This window comes from Terrapene carolina, unplaced genomic scaffold, assembly GCF_002925995.2.
Source record: "Terrapene carolina triunguis isolate 2854851 unplaced genomic scaffold, T_m_triunguis-2.0 Scaffold227, whole genome shotgun sequence".
In the NCBI taxonomy this organism is placed as follows: Eukaryota; Metazoa; Chordata; order Testudines; family Emydidae; genus Terrapene; species Terrapene triunguis.
Genome location: NW_020664578.1, coordinates 3,879,163 through 3,900,283, shown reverse-complemented (window position 1 = coordinate 3,900,283; position 21,121 = coordinate 3,879,163). Strand labels below are relative to the sequence as shown.

General features: G+C 41.8%; 1 protein-coding gene across 1 annotated transcript in view; it reads right to left on the bottom strand.

The window, feature by feature from the left end:
• Window positions 1–11,718: 11,718 nt before the first annotated feature.
• The window catches only part of RPRD2 (regulation of nuclear pre-mRNA domain containing 2), a 43,533-nt gene continuing 34,130 nt past the window's right edge, over window positions 11,719–21,121 (bottom strand). Inside the window, exons 7-11 of the mRNA XM_024210813.2 lie at window positions 19,912–20,087; window positions 18,769–19,054; window positions 18,107–18,367; window positions 17,277–17,480; window positions 11,719–16,307 (exon numbers count right to left, since the gene is read on the bottom strand). Coding sequence (XP_024066581.1) covers window positions 13,585–16,307; window positions 17,277–17,480; window positions 18,107–18,367; window positions 18,769–19,054; window positions 19,912–20,087 — 3,650 coding nt within the window. The 3' untranslated portion in view covers window positions 11,719–13,584. The remainder of the gene's footprint in view (window positions 16,308–17,276; window positions 17,481–18,106; window positions 18,368–18,768; window positions 19,055–19,911; window positions 20,088–21,121) is intronic.

Genomic DNA, 21,121 nt, shown 5'->3' with positions numbered 1-21,121 from the left:
CCCAGAGTAGACACACCTAGAGTGATTTGCTCAAGGTCACATAGGAAGTCTATGGTAGACCAAGGAATCAAACCCTAGTCTCCCAAATCCTGAGCTAGTGCCCTAACCACTGGACCATCATTTCTCTCTGAGCAGATGCACATGAAGCTCTGAATGCTACCTTTGCTTCCCCTCCTCCTCCCCCTTTGCACCTTCTCGCTACTGCTAGTGCAAGAGTCTTCTTCCTTGCAGCTCCTCTATCTCACCAACTCTCTATCACACTTCAACTATCACCTGAAACCATCTCGACCTCCCTCTCGCCTGTGTTATACATTTTCAAATGCCGACTTGCTGCACTGGAGGATCCAAAATTGTATTCAACATAAGGGCCCAGCACACCCCAGCGCCCCCAGGTCAGCCCAAACATCAGCCACTCTCTAACTGTTTTGAGCGAATGGAAATGCACATAGGTGATGTCAACGATTAACAAGATCTTCTGAAAGCTCTATCGTTCAGACTCTCTGCTTTAGGCAGGTTACGATGTGAGTGGTAAAGATTTCATACAAAAGCACAAACCAGCCTGTACGTGGAAAAATAAAAATTTTGGCCAACTTTTACAAGCGGGAAGCTGAAGGAACATAACCCAAAACACCCAGCGTTTTATTTTGTGTACAGACTTCCAAGAGAGAGATTGCACTTTTAAGTGGATGAGACACATTCTCTATGCAGCTGTAGTAACACTAAAGCACAACCTGGGTTATCCTAGCATCATGGAGAATATTGAATATGTTTGGATAACAAGGGGATTTTGGATGCATTCACCAAATGTCAGGGGATGTGACCCTGCTTGTGTTAAAAGGGTCTTGGATAAAAGAGGGGTGGAGAACTGAAGTTGTATTTGACGTACAGGACTTTAAAACAATCCTGTGCTGCCCCCCTCCTCCCTTGTCTGTCACATTTAGGTCCCCAAGCCTGCAACAATCAGATCCACTAAAGTGAATCCCCGTGCTCATGTGGGCACACACTGGAGTCAACAGGGCTCTGTATCGGTGCGGAGTTCTCATCAATGGATGCGATTGCAGGATTAGGGCCCATCGAACCAACCCTACACACATTTATGGGACTACTCACCCAAGTCAATTTACACACTTAAAAGTGTTTGCAGGACCAAAACAAGCCTAAAAGGCCAAGAGACTCAAGCAAGAGCCCAACTTTATTCATTCATCCGTAGGGCCCTACCAAATTCACTGTCCATTTTGGTTGATTTCACGATCATAGGATAAATTTCATGATTTCAGCTATTTAAATCTGAAATTTCATGGTGCTGTCATTGTAGGGGTCCTGACCCAAAAAGGAGTTGTGGGGGGGGGGTCTCAAGATTATTGTAGAGGGGGTTGCAGTACTGCTACCCTTCTGCGCTGCTGCTGGCGGCGGCTCTGCCTTCAGAGCTGGAGAGCAGCGGCTACAGGCCTGGAGTCCATCTCTGAATGCCGAGCTGCCACCAGCAGCAGCGCAGAGGTAAGGATGGCATGGCATGATATTGCCACCCTTACTTCTGCGCTGCTGCCCACAGAGCTGGGCCCTCAGTCAGCAGCCGCCACTGTCTGGCCGCCCAGCTCTGAAGGCAGCAACGCAGAAGTAAGGGTGGCAATACCATACCAGGCCATCCTTACTTCTGCGCTGCTGCTGGCGTGGCGCTGCCTTCAGAGCTGGGCTCCTGGCCCGCAGCCGCTGCTCTCCGGCCGCCCAGCTCTGAAGTCAGCACAGAAGCGAGGGTGGCAATACCGCAACACCCCTAAAATAACCTTGTGACCCCCCCCTGCAACTCCCTTTTGGGTCAGGATCCCCAATTTGAGAAACGCTGGCCTCCCACTGTGAAATCTTTATAGTATAGGGTAAAAGCACACAAAAGACCAGATTTCACCCGGGGGGATGGGGGGGACCAGATTTCACAGTCCATGACGCATTTTTCATGGCCGTGAATTTGGTAGGGCTCTACTCATCCAGATTTAAACATGCATTCAGAAAGAGGAACAGCTACCCTTTGCTCCAGGCACACTCTGATACATTTTAAAAATACGATACAAAACAGCCCCCCACAGCCTACCTCTTTGACCAATAATTCACATATAATCATTGGCACCCCACAGCTCCCAGTAACCTTAATGTTCACCACATCCTGTGCTTATAGACTTAGAGCCTAACATTACTTCTTTCATTCTCACTCCTGACATTTTAAGAATTTTTTTTTAATTCTTTATTCCATGGAGCTGTTACCTTCTCTCCTGATGAATACAGTATAGTTTTGTTCTAAAAAGTGTATTTGGAATTAAGGGCTAAAGCCCTGATTGAGCAAAACATTTCAGTATGCGTGCACATCCCACTGACTTCAAGGCCTGTGCTTAAGTGCTTTAGCAGAACTTAGGCCCTGATTCATCAATCTGTTACATTGGAGTAAATCCAGCCACACCATGGCAATCTTGGGAGCAGAATCCAGCCCTAAGTTTGAACATACATTCTGCAACTGATTTTATTATTTAGTATTTCGCTGCGATAGCACCTAAGATCTAGGATGCTAGACACCATACAAAAAATGAGGGGGTTTCATTGTTTGGGTCAGTTCATTGTCTTTTGATTCACCTGTTTTGATACCATGCAACTAAAAAAAAAATTTAATTTAGGCCCTGCTCCTGAAATGTATTTAGGCATCTAACTTCCATTGATTTCAGTGGGATTTAGGTGCCTAGGAACCAAATTTTTGGAAAAGGACAGACATTGACAGTGTTAGACTGAAATTCTAGTAGTTGTATTGCCTCCAGCGTGATCAACACAAGAAAGTTGACCTGGGTGTTATAGTCGATAAGTCAATATGCATCTACAGTCAAAAAAGCTAACAAGATGGTAGGATGTATAAGAAATGGGATGAATAATACAGAGCTATTATAATGTTTTATATAAATCATGTGCTCTCATCCACATGTTGTGGCCACCCCATCTCACGCGGCTATTGCAGAACGAGAGGGGGTTCAGAGAAGAGTAATGAGAATGACCCAAGGGTATGGAAAAGCTCTCCTATGAAGAAACTGAAAAGACTGAGATTGTAACCTTGCAAAGGGGATGGATGAGAAGCGACAGATTAAAAGTATATAAATATTGAATGGTCTAGAGGAGATCGACTGTTTTCCCTGTCTCATAACACAAGAGCAAGCGGACAGCCATAGAAAAATAAAAATGAGAAATCCAAAGAGGATACAATTTTTTTTTTTTTCAGAATGTGTAACTGGACTGCAGAATTCACTGCCACAGGATGTCAGTGAGGCCAAGAACTTAAGATTCAAACAGGGACTGGACATTTATACAGCTAGCAAGAACGTCCAGAATTATCATTGATGACAAGAGTTTTTGTAAGGGATATTAAAACTCATGTCTCAGGGTTTAAACCAATCTAAGTCTTAGAGATCAGGCTGAGATACAGGATACTGGACAAAACAGGCCTCAGGTCTGGCACTTCTTAGGGGAGTGTATGCTCCCACTATGAATGCCTCTCAGTCCTGTCCCAGAATACTCTTCTTGAGGGTAGAGAGCAGAGTTAAGTCTCCATGGCCTATTCTATCCTTAGTGGCTCTGCTAAGGCTGCCAATTAAGTGTCGTCAATGAAGGATTGAGGTGTTTTTGGATTCGGGGGGGGGGGGAGTGTTTGGTGATGGAGACATTTTTTGGGGACCAGACACACACCGATTCTTGTCATACAGGCGAACAGCCCACCATCAGACCATGCCGTTGCCCAGTCGCTAGTGACTGGAGTTGGTATTACTGTGATCGGATGATAGCTTGTGTTTCAACTAGACATCTTAATTCAGTGACTTCCCTTTTCCACACACCCACTTTGTCACCCACAGAAAATGTAACTTGTTTGTTTCTTCTCTTGTACAACAAAGCTTCACAAATGAGACAGACAGACACTAAGCATTTCTTGTATTTTGTTCACTCGTAATTGGCAGAAGTATGCCTTTAAAAAGAAAAAAACAAAACAGTCCGCGCCCCTCCCCCCAGGAATGACATTTTCTAGATTACCAAATCCCATGTACATTTCACCTATTGCCTTGACAAGAGGCAGATTGGTCCAGTGGTTAGGGTATTGCACAGGGATTGAAGAGATGTGTTCATCTCCGGCCTACTGTGTGATTTTAGGCAAGTCACTTCCTCTCTCTATGCCTGTTTCTCCTCCCATCCGTTGCCTGGTCTTATTTAGTTTGTATAACACCTAGCACACTGAGGCCTTGACCTAGATTAGGATCTCTATGCATTATGGTAACACCACTAATATACCTCAACTAAAGATACAGCCAGGTTCCTTCACTTAATGCACCATGGCTGGTCAATCTGTTCCTCTAGTGAGAGCAAACCTCAAGGACTACGAGCAGGATCTTTAGAAGAATCCAGAACTGGCCTAACTCTGCTCCCATTGACTTCAATGGGTCAGAGCCGGGTCAGGGGTGGGTGCTTTGGAGAAATCCCACCTTCAGTATTTTCCATTAAAAAACAACTCTCCTTGCTTATTCGTATTAGCGCTTTGGTGCCTGTTACCTGTTAATTCAGCAGCAGAAAGAAGAGCGCTGCCATTTAATTGCCATGAGGCTGAAGAGATAAATGTGGTGGAAGAGCATGCTCTGGGTCTAGACCAAGACATGGGAATAAAAGACAACTACAACTAAAAGCTGTTTTTATTCAGCTATGGGTGTTAAAAGAGCTACTTGTGCCGTGGAGAAACAAAAGCAGTTGCTTATTCTCCTCGCTTTGATGAGAATAAGACAGGAGGCAAACAGAGGCGCTACTGTTCCATTCGTCAAGCCCTACCGGCGAGATACCCTAAAAGTCCCATTAAAGGTAGGGGGCCTCAACCTCTTAAAGGATCTCTAACCTCATGCCCACAAGCAAAAGGTTGTGAGAAGTTGTTGGTTTATTACAGAAGTTGTCCATCGTCTCTTTCAATCAAGATTGGACGCTTTTCCAAACCATCAGCTGTAGTTCAACCATAAGAGCATTTGGCCTGTGAGACACAGGAGTTCCAACTGGATGATTCTAGTGACACTAGTTTCTGGCCTTACAAAAAACCAACGACCCTATGAGTCTATGAAGGGTACGAACCTTTGCAACTCCCCAGCAAGAGACTATGAAGGCGTGATAAGAATTGGCCACCCGCCACATGTGCTATTAGCTCCCAGATTGGAGGGTCAGGGTTGTCCCAGTTCTTGCCCAGAGAGCTTAATATATAAGGTACTTGAACAGCTGATATCAGATAAACTCGGACCAAGAAACAAATCCGGTACAGCATAGCAGGGAGGGGAAGGAGAGAGTAGAAGTGGAGGAGAAAGGCCTCAAAGTGACAACTAGGCCCCATCAGTGCTGCAAAATGCAAGTATCTTGGGATGTGCTACTCCAGCAGGGTTGTTTGAAACACACATTCTTTTTGCACCTAGGCCAGTCTTTAAAAAATGGGACTTTCGCCACTTCTGAAAATTTTACCCAAGATCTAAAGCTTCTATAATGTAAGATGCTGCTCCCCAAGCCAAGCAGGTGTTAGCTGTGCAAACTGGAGGAGGAAGAGGAGAAATGAACAATGTAAGGCTAGGAGCCTAAGGGAATTAGGTGCCAAACTCAATTTCAAATGGGATTTGGGCATCTAACTCCCTTGGGCTCCTTTGCAAATCCCAGCCTTAAACCTATGCTGTCACACTGGAAGCCCAGACACCAAAGTCCTGTCCCTGATAGGACTATTAAAACGTCTTTGACGTTTATCACGGTTTAAGTGGGAAGTGTGATATTAAGTCAAATAGAAACCCCAGCCAAGGCTTGGGGGGGGGGGGGGGGAGAGGGAGAAGAGGTGGTAGCTAGTCAAACCACTGGTCAACACAACTGGCTTGTCAACTAGTAGCACAATGAAAACTAAACCAATGTCGAGCTTTGGTGTGTACAGGCCTCGGTACCTAAATGCAAAGCAATCCGGTCTGTAAAGGTAAGACCCTGCTGAATGACAGAGTTTGCAAATGTTTGAATTATTTACTTAAACAAAAACAAAAACCAAATGAGCTATTAATTCCTGCCAGCCTCTGTGGAGCAGAAACCAAGATTTTCAGAAGAGACACCGCCCATGTGGGGAGCGCAGCCCGGGCTGTTAACAATGGCTGACGGGGAAAGGAGGGTTGAGGCAAAGAATTGGCATTCTCCATACACTGTGGCGGCACAATGGCATGGCTTTGGATCAATGGCTGTGCTTGGCACTGCTACCCAGGACAAGGGCTTGACTACATCTGGTTTCTTGTCCTATGGCCTCTGAATTGTAGGAGCAAATTACATGTTGCAGTACAGCAGCCATTGTCAGCTGATCTCAAAGTGGCGCCATCAGCTTCCGAACTAAGCGCTGCACAACTCCACCTGAGCGAGGGGCCCCTTTGCTTTGCAAGGTCCAAAGTGGGCAAGGGAATGATGGACATTAGTGTTGCTAGAGGAGTGGCTATTCAAGAAACTCCTAACCTCCAATAATTTAGCAGGAGGGATACACCACACCTGTGCCATGTTCCATCCCCAAAGCTCAGCTCGCTACACCACTAATTTTCAGCACATTCTTACAAGGGTGAGAGACAGGGCAGTCACCGCCCTACCACATCATATCTTGGGACACGCCACAGTCACCTCAAAATGGCAAGCTCCCTCAGTTATGGTAGCTCAGCCGTCGACACAGGAAGGGTGGGGTTTTTCAAATCACGTAAATGCTTTATAATCCCATCTGAACACAGCAAAGATACCAGCCTATGGGACAAATGCATTCCCAACAGTCTACAGTGCAGCATGGGGCTGCCCGTGTCTTCAATACGGTGGCTCAGCACATGGTCTTGGCACACACTAATGAAGGTAGAGAATTACACATAACCAGCAATCCCCAGGGGTTGCACTGATATAAAGCGGGAGGAGGCGGGAAGTCCCTGCATCATTTTCAGCAAATTAAGAGTGCAGCTCTCAAGCGCCTGCCAAGTTGCTAAAACAGCCCTTCGGCTGGCGTAGGTTTGGATGCCCTGGCATAGGCTAAGAAGCGCGTCACTGCACGAGCAGACTGAAATGGAGCTGGAAATAAAATCTCTATTTTGCAAGTCTGCAATGGGGGGTGGCCGTGTTGGTGGAAAATGGCATTACTTCTGATGCTAACTTGCCAAGCTATGGATAAATAAGCGGAATGGAAGCTCACAGAAGAAAATCTTTCATGTTTAAAAATTTAAGCACAATTAGTTGATTCAAATGGGATTAAAAGAGGATGGAGAATGGTGTAGCGCTTCTACCCTGGGCTTCCTTATTGCTTGTAACACATAGCAGCCCACACTCAACCAAAACTCAAGGAACACCAACTGCAATTTAAGCAATTTTCAAATACCCTGCCCAGTTTTATTCATGCTGGGAAGTTCTCTTTACCCTGAGCATTCAGAGTGCTGGGCTGAGCCTAAGGGATCATATCCCCTTGGAAGACTGATGCTGCATTCTCAAAGATAGTGCCTAATGTTAAACCAATCTGCATCACACACTCTCAACACATGGGCCTCCAGTTATAGATTCTACAGGTCTGTCTGCATCAGGGATAAGTAACGGTACAGAAGAGGAATGCAGTGCCGGTGATACTTCAAACTGCAGCCCTGCTCTGAAAAGTAACTAAAGTGGGCATATTTATGGAACAGGTCTGCCCACTCCCCATGTTCAGCACTATGCATCATCTTCGTGACCTTGCAGAGCGCAAACAGCTATAGGAGCGAGCTACTGGATTTTATTCTTATTTATAAGCTCATGCAGCAACTGCGAGTAAGTTAACAATTCAGGACAAGACTTTTATACTTGTGCCTCCCCCGACAGAGTTTGGCCATTCATGGTTCTGATGCAGCAGTCCAGCAGAAACCAGCCCGACTTTCAGATCCAAGGTGAAGTTTTCAGGGCTGCCCTTTAAAAAGCTCCACACCCACCTTCACTTGAAAATAAGAAAGATCTTTAAGTCAGTGAAGTGCAAATATGGAACCCTACCAAAGTCAGTTTGAGGTAGGTCAGAATAGAGGGAAGATGAATAGCAAATATGGCAGGACTCATCTCAAGAGCAGGTAGAGAGATTCAGAACACCCACTGAGCTGGGGAGGAACCAAAGCCCCTCATGCTAGAGGAGGGTAGCAAGTGACCTGCTCTATATTAGTACATCCATAGTGTGACCGCTCTTGAAAACCTTGGAAAGGACTTTGTGAAATCCTCTCAAGATGAGAAATGGTATCAAAAGCAATGAGATGAAAAGGGAGGGAAGGGAAATGGGTCATTTGAGACGGACAAGGAGAGTAATTGCCCTTGGTTGGATGCTAAAGGGTGAGTGGATGTAACATCACAATAAAATGACAAATTATACTCCCACTAAGCCTGGCGGATACAGAGTGCTGTGCAGGATATGACATATTTGTAATCGGACCAAATTTGCATGACACCTGAGCTAACGAGAGGAACTTTTACATTTCAGACACACGGGGGATTTAAGTTAAGAGTCTACTACTTTAGAGATGTATTGAAAAAGCTATAAATAGGCTTACTGAATTCAGCGGTATTCTCCCTCAGTCCCAAAAAGCTTGAAAGGCTTGGAGTTCCACATGAAAGACAGCACTAAATACAGTAATCAGCATGTTCCCAAAACTAGGGCTGAGTATTCATTAGATTCACAGATACTGGATTAGAAGTGGCCTCTTGGCTTATTTTTGTATTGATTCCCAGAGGCCCATGAGTTCCTCGTTTAATAGTGCCTTGCTCTTGAGATGTTTCATAACCTTCCCTGAATAGTTATTCTATCTAAATGATCTTTAACAAAATGACATGTGGACATAAGTTTAGATACAAAAATTGTAGCTTGGAAAATAAAATAGGTTCCTATTCTAGAAACAATTTCAAATAAGAGTTCCTTGTTTATGTACCACTTTGAAGCACCTGGAAGCCAAATTACTACTCCATTCTACTATCGTACCAGAATGCAGAACATAGCAGGCTATTCTTATTGTCCATATTACGTGAAATGCAAAAAGTAGCCAATCAGCATAAATGGCAAAAAGTAAATTCACGGTTTAAAATTCTTTCCATTTTGATAATCTAAGCTAGCCCAGCTAAAGTAATTTGTTAAAAATTAATGACCATGCACCTCTGAAGTTATTAAAAATTATACTCTTTAAATTGTTTCACATAATTGCTTCTTGCGTTATGCAGATATAGATTGAAAGTGAGGTTCTAGCAGTAATCACTGAGACCAGCGTCTCTCAAGGCTGTGTAGCCAGCTGCTCCCATCCCCCAGCCAACAAAAAAGGACAGGAAGCCAAGACAACCCTGAAAATCAACATTATCACCCTTCAAAATTACATGACAGAACAGAAGAGTATGTACAAGAGGCCAGAAGCCAGTAAACTGGTGCAAAGATCTTACTCTTTTGAAAGGAAACCACACCAAGTAAAGTACACTTTATTAATATGCAATACAAAAATAAATGGGGGCAGGGGGAAAGTAACTGTTGTCTCAGCCCACAAGTATAGGTAGAATATTCCATTTTCCGTGTTTTGCTCTGCGAGCTAACAGTAATTTCAGATTTGCCTCCAAACATCACCTCTATGTAAAATTAAAAGAAACAGAGCCATCTTCCAACAACAGTTTTAAATTTCTTTCAGTCTTCTTCAAAATGGTCACAGAGCCTGAGCTGCAGGGAGAGAGTGAGTGAGTGTGTGTGTTTTTTTTTTTCATTAATAAGAGAAAAAAAAAAAAAAAAGGGTTAGGCCCCACTAACCCTAAACTTGTAATTCAGCAACGATGAAATAAAGCCTGGCTGTCGTTCTAGACTGCAAATGTTGAGCAAAAAACGGAGGTTCTCTCTTCGGCCCAATATTTTGGTCATTTTCACGGCTCAGGCAATCTTACACCCCCTGTACACTTAAATAGAGGTTCCAGTTAAAAAAGAATATCAAAACATTAGAACTAGTTATTTTATTAAATGTATTAATACACATTTCAAAATGATCTGCAGTTTTATTGTCGCGTCCTCTAATGCATGTTGCTTTCTCCACACGGAACACTTGAGAATATCAATCCAACAGATCCAATTCATCTTAACAGGCACACACACAAAGCAGCCAATATTTACAGCAGTTTTGAAATAACAGCACTGCAGCTTATTTTTGAATAATTAATTTCAGGATATGATCATTTATTCTGCATGGTTTTTTAAAAAAATTACCATTATTCACATTATCTAAACAGGTTTCTCACACCTGAACAATATTTTACAGGTAAAGCGTCTCTAAAATGGATTTAGATCACAAAGTCAGCCACAGCTGTAGACCCTCCTCTCTGATATACAGCGCACACCATAGCGTATGTTGAATTTTTCCAAAGAGGCAGGTATGCGTACTGCGTATCTGAGGGGACAGTAGAAATCTAAATGGTGCATACTCATAAGTCTGGTGACAAGAATATCTGTACTACACTAGCAGAAGTCTAGAACAGGGATACATTTTAAGTGTTTATAACCTCTAGTAAATGTTAATTCTATTGACGGCCGTTAAGCTGTACCAGTGTAATGTTTGGTTTGTCCTCTCGGTTTCTAGAACAGCTGGAGTGAACACTGAAGGCTGTCTGCAATTTGCTTTTCTTCTTTATGAAGTTATGTCCTTCATGAGACACACGGTTTCATGCTTTATTTAAAAAATACATGTTTATTTCTTTTTCTTATAAGGTGAAATACAAAAGTTCAAGAACGGTTGAGTAGTTTAAATCACAGACACAGGAAAAAACGCCTTCATGTCCAGAAATAAGTTGTGTGGTTTCTACATATGTACACGTGTCTTCAGTTACTGTAGACATTTTGTTTAAAGTAACAAGCACAGAATAAAATGAAAAACCTCAAACAAAAACCATGGAGCTTTCATCATTAAAATAATATTTTTTTTTTTTATTACAATAAGTTTTTGTGTGTTTTTTTTTTTAAATCAGTCATTTTACTTTTCAAGTTACCCAAAAAGCCATCGCCAAGAGCAATGAAGCCACTCGCCAGGCATGTCAGATGGCATGGAGAGCAGTTCTTAGATGGTCACCATCTGATTTTAATAATTCTTTACTTCGAAATCACCACTTTAAGCAAGAGCAGCAGAAATAATTCACATTCTTTTATTCTAGAGGGAAATTTTTTTCTAGTCAATATTGGTTCCATTCTTACATCAGAATCTCCTGCGTTTTTTCACTCCCTTGGTTTCCTTCAACAAAGTATCTTTAAGCTATGACTTCTCTGAAACTGTCCCTTCAAGCCAGGATAGATATTAAAGCAATGGGATTGTGTAGTTTAGGTTTGAGGTAAATGGAATGCCACGCTGTTACTGAAAGCTTCATTTCAAATGTTCCAGTAGAGCAAAGAAGTTGGGCTAAGCTATGCGTCATTTCCAATATATATCAAATGCTGTGAAATGTTTTCAGTTTTCATGCTGGACATTAACGTTAGATATTAAAATATATCCATGTCCTACAAGTCTTAAAATTTAAGAGCTGTATGGCTAGACTAATGAGAAATATGATCAGACATTCTGAGTGCTGGTGTATAGGGAACTGATTTAGATCATCTTACTTCATATCATAGGATAAGTGAATTCTCACATCTTATTACGTAGTTTTCTTGCTTTATATCTTGACTGCTTTGTTTTGACCTTCTGAACATTTTGCTTAACTTACACAAGCTACCCTCACAGTAGGACTTTGGTGTGTTATCCATTCAATAATCATATTGGAGGTTCACTGAAAGGAGCTGCGGTGGCCAAAGAGAACAGAACTCAGAAGGAACAGAAAAGGAATAAATACTGTTTAAATTTAACCCAAAAGTTTAAACACTCAATGTTTGCATGAATTACACATGCAGTTACTTTTTCAGGAATTCTGTTTAACTGAAACAGTCCACACAACAAGGTGCACCATTCCATGATGCTGCCTAAATACAGCCCCCCTATAGACCAGCAGCAGCAACATCTGCTGCTGGCTGCAAAATGAAGTGGAACGCACGTTTTTGTCCTAAGATTAGAAAAGAGAGGTGGTTTTTATGCACTGGCACTATAACATCATTCTTTCTGTAAACCCAGGGCAATTCAATAAAATACACCCATGCAACCTTCCGATTCACTTACTTGAGTATGGAAATATAATTATACATATTATATATATTAAATAAAACACACAGCCCAAGCACAAACAAATGCTCTGCCATTTTCTCATTCTGTAGTTATTTTTATAGATATTTTCCCATACCTTTATCAGACACTAGTATGTTGTATTCTACTCACTTTAAAAAAAAAAATCAAATAAAGTAATTCAAACTCCACACAAAGTCCTCTATGCACATGGCAGCAGAAGTGAGTTTATGAAAACGTGGGAAGAGAGTTTAGCTATTGTTTTCACATTGCTGCATGCAGTTTCTCTCTCATCTTACATGGGACTATGTGCTTCAAACAAAGCACAAGGAAAGGTGTGATTACAAAAAGTGAAGAATACATGTATGTCAACAATGCTCCCAGCAAAAAAGTAAATACAGTTTACTAGACCTGGCCTAGCTCTGTGATATAAGACAAGAAAGAAAAAAATGATGCAGCTTGTACATGTGTATGCAGGCACATGTTTCAAATATACACTGTATATATTAAATGTGTGTGTAAGCACAGATTTGAGTTTTACCACTAGCTACCTCCCTGCATTCACTTATTTTAAATGCATTACTTGATTTATATTCAACAAAATATAACCCTCTTATCATGTTGAGGAAGGAAGCCAAGTTGGAGATAGGAAGTGCACATACTTTAGAGATTGTTTTCTGAAACCCAACTTAGGAGAAAAGTTCAAGACCCTCAGTGGCAAAGTTGTCAACTGTGAAAAGCAGGTTTTTTCCTTTTGCATTTTGAGAAAGGCAGAAAAAGCAAACAGAAGGGCTGAAAAACTGACCATGTTAGTTGCCTACCCTCTCCCTATTCCTATCAGCAAGATGGAAAACAGCAAGCAGCAAGATGTTCCAAGGCTTCACAGCAAGGGACCGACTGAGCAGACATCAGTGAAAAAAGTGACTGATTAACCTAAACAAAAGGCACAAGGAAGGGTTAATATTTCTATTGCCACAGGGAAGGCTTTGAAAGCTTGGACCCTTTATCTTCCTTAATCAATAGTAGCAACAGAGTTCCTTCCCCCACCTCTATTTTTTGACATGGGTTCGGAGGACTCATGAAGCAAAACAATTTGGTAATCAGCTAAAAATAACATCCCAACATCGCACATTCAATCATTTTTTATGACTAGAAGTTTTATTTCAACGGCAATACTCTTCGGAAAAGTCTTATTTTTTGTTAAAACATTTTGCTAGATTTACGCCAACTGGTTGGCTTAAAAAAATAAACAACCAAAAAAAGTACCAGAACATATTTAATTTAGAAAAATGTTATGGGGCTCTTTAAGGAAAAACAAAAGTGAAAGCGCTACTTCCACTGCTCTCTAGAATATCCAAAATACCTTCACTTACAGAGACGCATGTCTGTTTCAGTACCTGGGAGGAAAGAACGGGCGTTTTGGTGCAAAGAATGGAGGGCCCCTTACAAGAGGTGGCCGAGGCCTTTTTAAGCTGGGAAATGGGTCTCTGTTTATGAAAGGTTCCCTAGGCCTAAAGTCTGGTCGTGGGTTCCTAATCATCATTCCACTCCGGTTTACATTGTCTCTATGAGATGGGCCAATATGAGGAACGCTATGGGAGGGCCCATGCTGATCTCTCGAAAGGGAAGTTAGGCCTATGTTTTCTCGAACCCGACCAAGGGGTGGACCACTGTGGTCTCGCTGAGGTGGGGCCACATGGTCCCTTGGTCCTGAATGCACATTAAAATGCTCTTTTATAGTTCCTTGATGAATAGTACCGTGATCCTTGGAAAACGTGACACCACCATGTTCCACGGTCAGGGGAGGGGCAGGAAATGGAATGCCCCCGTGTTCCCCAGAAGGTGGCGGCGGGGTAGGGAATGGAACGCCACCATGTTCCACAGAGTGAGGGGGAGGGGGAGGAGTAGGAAATGGAAGCCCGCTATGTTCCACAGAAGGAGGAGGAGGGGCAGTATGAGGCAATGACAGTGGAGAGGATTTTTCTTTTGAAAAAGGATTAGTGTGATCCACTGATGACATGTGTGGAGGAACTGAGTGATCCCTAGGAAACAGGCTTCCATGATCCTTGGGCGGAGCAGATGGGGGCCCAGCAGGTGCACCAACTTGTTCTCTCTGAAAAGGAGTTCCATGCTCTATGGGAGGAGGTGGTATGTGACGCTCAAAGGCAGTGCTGAAATTATTTGTTCTGAAATTGTTTACACTCTCCTGAAATTGTGGCACGTGTTCTTTGTACTGTGTTTGAAAGCTGGCAATTCCACTGCCAGTACCCATGGTGGGCAGCTCAGTAGCACTTGAGGGCCCATTATCAAAAGCACTACCTGTATTACTTAGCTCAAACCAGCCTACTCTAGATGCCTCTCGCCCGTGTCCTCTATTTCCTTTCCCAAGAACTCTTATAGATTCTACTGTCTGAATTGGTTCTCCTGACATTCCCCTATTGGATGCATTATGGTAACCCAGAGTTTCGATAGGGGCTCCTTTCTCTTCAGTGCTATCAGGCAAGTCTAAACAAGACGACGACACCCTAGTTTCTATACGATAGTGCTCCTCTTGCTGCTGCTGCTCTCCGGTAGAAGTTCCAGCTTGGCTGAGACTAGATAGGCTAACCCCTTCATGTGAGCTCCCTTTAGGAACCTGGCTAAAATGCTTTTCCTCAGAAGGCTTGCGAGATGCATTTTTAAGCATGTTCTTAAACTCAATTGTTGAAGTGGCAGAAATGGAAGAACCTAAAGATTTCTCCACACTGGATGTGGGTGGTCTACCAGCAGGATTTGAAAGAGTGTTTTGAGGAGAGAAAAGTGATCTGTGAGGAAGTGAATGGGGAGAGTCTGGATACTGTTTCTGTGACAAGCCAGAATGTATCACAGATTTTGATAAATTATTATGATTGGAGTCTGGTGTGAAAAACACATCGTTCTTACTGGGTGAAGGGGAACCATCGGATCCAGAGTCATTTGCTCGTAGGCTGTAACTTCCATACATTCCAGAAGACGATGACAGTGGATCACAGCTCTCATTCTTCTCAAGAATAGACCTCATAGACTGAGGAAAAGACGACTTCACACTAAACTCTTGCGCTCTTTGACTGTAACTAGAGAGAACTGGCTGGTACTCTGCAGCGTCGGCAAGCTTACTTGCTTTCAAAATGGATTTTGAAGGCTTCTTCTCCAGGTTCATGATGGCAGATGGTGGTGGCCCAGAATATTCAAAGTCACGATAATCTTCATCTTCTTGAAAAGATGTGTCTGGGTAAAACTTCTCCTGAGGGGAATCCATTAAAGAAGAAGGTATTTCCATATTATCGGACGACTGCTTGTACATGCTGGCTGGAGAATCCCTGCCGAGACCAAAAGACCTATAGGCAGGCACAGAATTAGACAGTTCTTGGGGATATCCATCATCTCTGCTCTGAGGAGGGGACCTTGTGCTACTGGGAGTAGACGATCCAGGGCTTATAATCTTTGATAATAAAGACATAGTGTCAACATTGCTTGATGTTGGTTTATCCATCATCTCATCTTGGGTTGGCGTTCCACTTCGTTCATCACGGACTGGCGTCCCATCCACATTGTCCATAGAAGTGCTAGTAGGACCACGCTGAAAGTCAGATGAATGGCTTTCTGATGTGATGTTGGACCCTAAACTGCTTAAAATTGGAATATTCAAGTTTAGACCACTGAAACCAGGGTTTCCCTTTAAAAAATTGTGTATCTTCATTTCTAGGCTTGGAGAGGTCGGTTCTGACTCCAGCTTTGTTTTTGAAATCTCAGAGGACTGACTCAGTGAGGTTTCTGTTGGTAAAAGGGAAGGACTGGTAGGATGGGTATTGACAAATCCAAGGGAATTTGTTGGTGGTTTAAAACTAGAACTTGAAAGCCCTGGGCTATGTCCAACAGGAGCCTTGTTAACCGAAGTTGAAGAAACCTCAGCAGTAGAAGAATTTGGAGAATAACCAACATTTTTAGACATAAAAGACTGAGTATTGGAAGGAACATTCCTCCCTTTCATGCAAGAAACAGTTGTATTGGCTGGTGATGCTGAAGTGCTCTGAGATGCTGTTTCACTTGATTGGGCTGTATTTCCAGCAACGCTTTGAAGTAAGGATGATAAACCTGGAGAAAAAAACAAAAAACAAAACATTTTAATTACATATTTTAAGAGGCAGAGTAACCTACAACCATTTCAACAGAAAATTCGTGCTAAGCCATCATCATGATTGGTTTTGTGGGCAGAGAAGCTACAAACTTACATTTTTGAAACTAGCTGACATCTGAGCCAACAAAATGGTTAGACTTTGCCATCTCTACGTACTATTAAATACTAATTACTTTGCATTTCCATAGTGCTTTTGATCTCAAATTGTTTTACCAATATAAATTATAACACACATCTAAACCACGTCGGTATTATGTTCATGTTATAGCTAGTTAAGCAGAGGCATGGAAGTGATATTATTAACCAAGATCATACGAGCAAGTAGTAGAGGGAACCCCCCCCCCTCCCCCGAATCTAGAGTCCTCCGCTGCTAACCCCCTGCTCAAACCACTAAAACAAACCCCATCCCAGAGCTAGGAATAGAATCCAAGAGGTACTCACTCATGGGTCCCCTGCTCTGCTACATTTTTTCCATGCAACTTAAGATTTTAGTAAACACATTACAATATAATTACTTGGCTAACTGGAAAGCCAGGGCGAAGTCCAGCAATTAAACATATTCACACTATTTGCTTACTGTGCAACAACAAGATTTAGTCATAAAAGTTACAACTAATAAAGCAAATATAAAATGTTCTAGGATGGTATCCAACACCATCAGATTTTAAAAAGATTTTTAAAAGATTAAACATATAGGAAAACACTCCCTGAATCTGTTACAAAATTGACTTGGCCATGCCAAATACACTACCTTGCAAAATGTAACTTACATTTGGAAAAAGTGTTACATACTACAAGCTAATTTCCTCCCAGATAAAGTCTTGTTTCAGGAGCACACAGTAGGATGCTTTAGTATTGATGCTGCCATCCAAATATAGATGCTAACTATTTATATTGTGCAAAAGGAGTGGATTTTAAATACTTACTTTGCAATGCTGGTGCAGTCTGGGTCTGGGTTTTGGAGAGAACTGACAAAATGCTTTCAGGAGTTATTTCAACTTTGGAAAGAATATTTGCTAACGGATTTGGAGGACCGGATGGAGTCCCCACAATAGGAGTCTTCAGGCCACTAGTAAGAGTCGTGGGGCTCGTTGGGGTTCCTGGGGAAGGTCTTGATGCAGGACTGACCCCTGAGGTGAAAACATTTGCTGCTCAGAAACACAAAATGCTACTTTCCAAGAGCAATGAAAACAGTCAATAAATACACTGCTCATACATACTGCTTTGTTAAGGTAGGGTTTTCTGGCTACTTTCAACTATTACTAATACCAGTAGAGTTGCAGTAAGGTGCTAGTGTAGACAAGGCTCCTGAAGCAACCAGCGTTTAACAGCATCACACAGACCTACATGACTGTTAAAAATGTCAGCAGCTGTGGAAGCCTTGTCTACAACTAGCATGACCACCTTCACTACTGCATCGTTAACAACAGTAGGAACCCTAGCACAGACCAGACCCTAAGATCACTATGGTGCACAGACGTAGGTAGCATCATGTCCTACTTGGAAACTCTACACTACAGATGCCCTTAAATCATTTAAAAGGAAGCATGTTTAAAACTGATATTGAGAGGGTTTTTAGTACTAATATGTCACAGCTCTCCTGAAGTACAGAGTGAATTACAATTCAATGTTTTAGTTCTAAAATGTTACAGAAGCAAAAAAAGATCTGAGCAACAAAGTTATTGCTTGTATAATGCAGAATTCTGTCTCTGCTGAACAGCACCACTCAGTCACAACCTGCAATTTAGACACTCACCTGTATTCTTCATAACGGAAGTTAAGCTGCTAAGAATGGAGCTGATCTTTGCTAGGTCAACGTTGGCAAGGTTTGGCAGACCAAGTGCCGGCGATGGAGGGACAGGCACTGTGCTCACTGTCTTGGGAGCTGGAGGAGTCTGAGCAGGAGTTGTTACTGCTGGTGTAGCAGCAACCACTGTGGAGGTTGTTGCTTTGGGGACAGTTTCAGTCTTTGCAGGTGCTGAAGAAGGAACAACCTGTTTCTCCTTCCTCTCCTCCACTAATTCAAACAGAGAGAGAAAACATGGAATGTTCAATCTGCCTCCCAGAATTCTTTTGGCCTAAGAGCTGCAGGCTTCTCAATGTGTCCCAGGTTTAAAACAAACTACTGTAAAGGCTCAGAGGAAAAGCAATTGTTGATGCCCTCTACTGAACTGTTAGGGTGTGTAAGGACAGCCTCATGAAAAGAGGGTTTTTTATGCTTGTTTTTTAAGTTAGGAATATCTGGGTCTGACTTCCCTGCTTTTTGCTGGAGGACTGGCTGCAGTATTCCCAGAACAAGGAAAGTTTCTCACCATCCTCTTGATTCTATATGAGGTCTGGAAAAACTGTTTGCCTAGATAGTTTTATACTATCCACAAAACTATTAGCCCATTTTACTGCTACTTCCACAGAACTTACCAATAATTTTAGATGCGTCATCTTCCACATCAGACAGTTCCATGTCCTCCACATCCCGATTATCTGCCACAGGTTCAGGAGATACAGACTTCTCGCTTTCCACTGCTGGAGACTGGATGTCGTCCTCTTCCCCCATTCCCTGGAAAGGGGACTCAGAACCAGTTGGAGATGGAGCATCCATACTTGGAGAAGGGACAGGAGACTCTTCTGGATCAGGAAGAGTTGCTTTCAATTGATCTAATTTTTTCTTTAGATTGCTCACTCTATTGGCAAATGTTTTATAAGCCTAAGACACAAAAAAAGGATATTTAGCTTAGTGTCCTTTATAAAGAAGGAAAAATAACGTACCTTTAAACCATTTCTATAGTATTAATAGCAGCATATTCAACTCCCCAATCATCTCTGCCCCTGCATTAAGTATTTCCCTTTTCAATATGGATTACAGAGCAAGAACCTCAGAAGGGATATTCATGTGTCTACTTTTTCCATTTAGTTAATGCTTTTGTTGGAAGAATCTTTTCAAATCCATAAACTATCGTGTTTGATACAATGCTTCAAGAAATGAGGAAAAACTTCAGTACCCAAAGGTCACTCTCAGATCTAGATTACCGACAAAGGTGTTCAGCTTCTCGAAGTTAACTTTACACTCGGCATAACAAATGAATCTTTTCTTTTTTCACATGCAGAGAATTTGCAAAACATATGAGAAAAATGGTAGGTCAAATTATTAGCTCCTACCAACCTTAACAGCATCTAATTATCTAATTATCTCATTAGTTGACCTCCATCATCTCCGCTCTCCTTTTAAACCATTTGTGTTATAATCTCACACAATTTCTACTTCATTCATTAGTACACTGAGATTTTATCAGTCATTTTTCTAGTAAAGAGTTTAACAAATGCAGATAAACTTTGATTATCTGCATGACTCAGACATTTTGGAAATCTGGACTAAATAATCTGAGTTTATCTTCATTAATACCAATCCCCAAATATTAGCTGAATTACAACATTAAGATGGCTCGATGATTTAATAGACTTTAATAATCCACAACCATATCAGTTTGTATTCTGCATTATGTCCTCTTATTAGTAATGCTGTATCAATAAGATATTTGCTATTGGGGAAAACTTTGCACTTACATTTGCTACCACCTTGACTTCCTTATATTGTGCTTCATAAAAGATACCAGCATTCTCAAGCACTTCAATTAGTGAGGGACCATTTTTCACCTGCTTGTCTAAACCATTTACAAATTCTTCTAACTTTGAACTCGCTTCTTCAAATTCCTTGGAGAACTTTTTTCCTCCCGTTTTGTCTGAAAGAGATAATATTAAAGACAAATTACATTATGCACATTACCTCCCCTGGAATAAACAGCGCTCTTCTCTCTCTCTCTCACACACACACGGTAAGTTGGTATGTGCACTTCATGGTTTTTAAGCAGATAATTAGTTTAATAATTGGTAATGAAGTCATTGTAAAGGCAAGGCAACTAGCTGTCTGTATTCTTTGTTTTCAAACCAGTGATTAGTAATAACATCTAAGGTAGGTTTTTTTGTTTTTGTTTTTTTTTAAAGAATAAAACCACATTCTATATGCATGTGGGGCCACTAGAGTTAGCCTTTTGAAATTCTACTCTTCCAATCACCTGGGGTCAGTAGTTTTGATCTGTTTAGGGGGCAAGAAAACATTATTCAGCTTTCTTTCACCATTACATTGGTAGGACTATGTTTACGGGCTGCTACATTTTTATGACAAATTATGGTATCCAGCTGCAGTAACTGGATACCAGGTACTTTTAAAGCAATTCCATTTTACAATGAAACTTCCTATTCATTTGGGCAATGAAACTAAATTTGTTTACTCCCTTGTAACATTATTTCCAATCAAGTTTACATAGCTTCCAAAATCTTAAATTATTGTAGCTTTATTGAAGAACTAAGCAGCTAATTATTAAATCTGTAATGTTAACGTTACAGACTACTGAACACATTAAGAAATCCATGCATTCTGAAACACATACAGTGCTATCCTCAGAACAGAGTAACAAACAAATCCTGGTCATTTACGGTTTGTACTTTGTACTTGCCAGCAGCTGTTGTACATATAGGGACAGATTTACAAAGGTATTAGGTGTCTAAAGCTGCAGATTGGCACTTCTGAAAATCTCACTAAGTGCCTATCTGCAACTTTGGACACTTAAATAAATACCTTTGTAAATTATCAGAGGGGTAGCCGTGTTAGTCTGAATCTGTAAAAAGCAACAGAGGGTCCTGTGGCACCTTTAAGACTAACAGAAGTATTGGAGCATAAGCTTTCGTGGGTGAATGCCCACTTCAACAGACGCAA